At 35.8% G+C, this 3,018-nt stretch overlaps 1 protein-coding gene across 1 annotated transcript; it reads left to right on the forward strand.

Moving 5' to 3' along the window:
• Window positions 1-872: 872 nt before the first annotated feature.
• LOC143565905 (uncharacterized) lies at window positions 873-1,427 on the forward strand. Its single transcript, XM_077052739.1, has one exon. It carries the CDS (start codon window positions 873-875, stop codon window positions 1,425-1,427), a length of 555 nt encoding a protein of 184 aa, XP_076908854.1.
• The last annotated feature ends 1,591 nt before the right edge of the window (window positions 1,428-3,018 follow it).

Here is a 3,018-nt window from a genome sequence, read left to right on the forward strand (position 1 = left end):
AAATGGTACATCAAAAGCATGGCATATTCTTCTGTAAGTGTTGTTGTGGAAGATGTAGCGCTCTCTAATGCTACAACCCTCATTTGCTGTTGCACATGGGATAACCAAACTCAAAATCTAACTGGTCACTTGTGCTAGGTTTATCCATTATGACATTATTTCAAATCGCCAACACTACACTCAGTTGCCACATGTGCAGCCCAACCGAGCAAAATAATTCACCAAGGAGTTGACACTAAACAAAACAAATATACCAAGAACAAAACTACCAAGTTAAACACCAAAATATATGCCTATTTTACAGAAAACCATAACAGATGACCGCTGAATTTAACAAAGATACAACTGTAGATGAACCTGCGTATCTTCTTTGATGACTCCTGCATAGTATATTATTGGAGGCCTTACTATGAAAACACCTAAGGCCAACTACAACACACTAGCATGAACATGAAACTTGTATTTGCACGTTGTTATTATTTATCACGAGACTTGCACGTCTCTATTTCCACGTGTCTATTTCTGTTAGTTTGTTTCAGTTTAGATCAAATTTATAAGTAGCTAATATTGTAATTAGGGATTTGATGAACACGATTCAACAGTTTTTCCCCTTTCAGTTGTATCAAAATCTCATGGTATCAGAGCAGGATTGCTCTCTCTCTCTGATCTTTGTTTCCATAAACCCTAATCTTCATCATCAATCAATTTCGCATCTGATTTCAATTTCGTTCGATCATTTTCTTCAATTTCTGTTTCAATTTCGTCTGATTTCTGTTCGAAGTTGATTGTTGCTCAGTCAATTTCATTCAATTACTCTCGTTTTTTCTATTTTCTTTTTCCCTAATTTCTCTCTGTTCAATCAATTTTTAATCATGTCTACTTCCAATTCGATTCCATCTTCGATTGATACTTCAAATCCTTTATATCTTCATCCATCGGATCATCCCGGTATGATTCTTGTCTCAAAATTATTTGACGGTACCGGATTCGCTGCTCGGAAGAGAGGAATGACAATTGCTCTTTCAGCGAAGAACAAATTGGATTTTGTCAAAAATGGAGTCATTCGAGCTACTGATGTTTCTCAACTGTCTCTTTGGGAACGATGCAATAATATGGTCATCTCATGGATCTTTAACACCTTATCGCGAGAAATTGCGGAGAGTGTTCTGTACACGGAATCAGCGTATCAACTTTGGCAAGAATTGAACGATCGATACGGTCAAGCAAACGGTGCCAAGTTATATCAATTGCAAAAGAATTTGTGTCAGATTACTCAAGGTAACAGTGATATTGCAACTTATTTTGCTAAGGTCAAGACTAATTGGGATGAATTAACTTCGTTAAACCTAATTCCTTCATGTACTTGTGGCGCGGCTTTGCAAAAAGAGATGAAGACCAGCGTCTCATTCAATTTCTTATGGGATTGAATTCTTCTTATGGCATAATTAGAGGAAGTATCCTCATGATGCAGCTTTTGCCTTCAATCAATCAAGCATATGGAATACTAATTCATAAAGAAAAGCAAAGAGAAATATCTGCCACAGGACAATTTTTCTCTGAGTCTGCATCGATGAATGTGAGTACTCAATATCAAGGATTTAAATCTGCAAAGTTTGATAATAAGAAAGATATGTGCACACATTGCAAGAAAACTGGTCATCTTGCAAGTAAATGTTATCGACTAGTTGGTTTTCCTAAAGATTTTAAGTTCACCAAGACTAGACGTGGGGCTGCAAATATGGCATCTGATCCCAATTCTGATTCATTCAGCCAAGTTTCACAACCTAGTCCTTCTATTACTGTGGATCAATACAATGAACTGATGCAAATGCTGCAAAAGAATCAGTTAACTACAGAATCTAATTCTGATTCGTCTATCAAATATGCCAACTTTGCAGGTATGATAGCTTGCGATTCAATTCATTCTAAGGCTAATTGGATCATAGACACTGGTGCTGGTGAACACATGTGTCATGATGAAAGCATGTTGTCGAATCTTTCACTGATTTCAAAACCTTTTTCAATTAAACTTCCAAATGGACATATTATTCCTATTCACAAAATTGGTACTGTTCATTTAAATCAAAGTCTTTCTCTTTCTAAAGTTCTTTTTGTTCCACAATTTCAACATAAACTTCTCTCTATTCCTAAACTTTGTCAAGACACTCATGGAATTGTTTATTTCACTGATTGGCCCCTTCACTGAAGAGGCCACTGGCTCTTGGTAAACTTCTGCGTGGACTTTACATTCTGCATGCAATAAACAAGTCTTGTCTTGATTCTGTTCATTTTACAACTTCATCTTGTAACTCTGTTGTGAACAATTCTGTTTGGCATTGTAGACTTGGGCATCTACCTTCTTATAAGATGAAACAATCACCTGTTATTTCTAATGCTCATATGCACGATATTGATCATTGTGATGTTTGTCCTAAAGCTAGACAACATAAACCTTCTTTTCCACATAGCATTAGATCAACTGTTAATAGTTTTGATCTTATTCATATTGATGTTTGGGGTCCTTATAACACATCAACTTATAATGGTCATAGATATTTTCTTACCATTGTTGATGATTTTAGGACCACTTGGACACACTTATTAGCTACCAAGAGCAATGCATTTCCTGTTATTCAAGGTTTTATTGAAATGGTGAATACTCAATTTCACAAAACAATAAAGTGCATCAGAACCGATAATGCTTTTGAGTTAGGTTCAGGAAATAAAGAAGCTGCCTACTTACTTAGTAAGGGCATTTTTCATCAAATAAGTTGTGTTCAAGTTCCACAACAAAATGGTGTTGTGGAACGCAAACATAAACATCTTTTAGAAACATAAAGAGCTTTACTTTTTCAATCCAAACTTCCTTTAAAGTTTTGGGGTGATTGTGTTTTAACAGCCACCCACTTAATCAACAGATTCCCTTCTACGGTTCTTAATGGATCGTCTCCTTATGAATTGCTAACATCTAAGCCACCTTCTTATACTCATCTTAAGGCATTTGGATGCTTATGCTAT

This window comes from Bidens hawaiensis, unplaced genomic scaffold, assembly GCF_021521415.1.
Source record: "Bidens hawaiensis isolate Kalapana, Puna unplaced genomic scaffold, B.hawaiensis_p1.1 tig00022579_1, whole genome shotgun sequence".
In the NCBI taxonomy this organism is placed as follows: Eukaryota; Viridiplantae; Streptophyta; class Magnoliopsida; order Asterales; family Asteraceae; genus Bidens; species Bidens hawaiensis.

Excerpts from the sequence above, each read along its gene's own strand:
- LOC143565905 (XM_077052739.1), top strand. The coding sequence starts at position 873 with ATGTCTACTTCCAATTCGATTCCATCTTCGATTGATACTTCAAATCCT.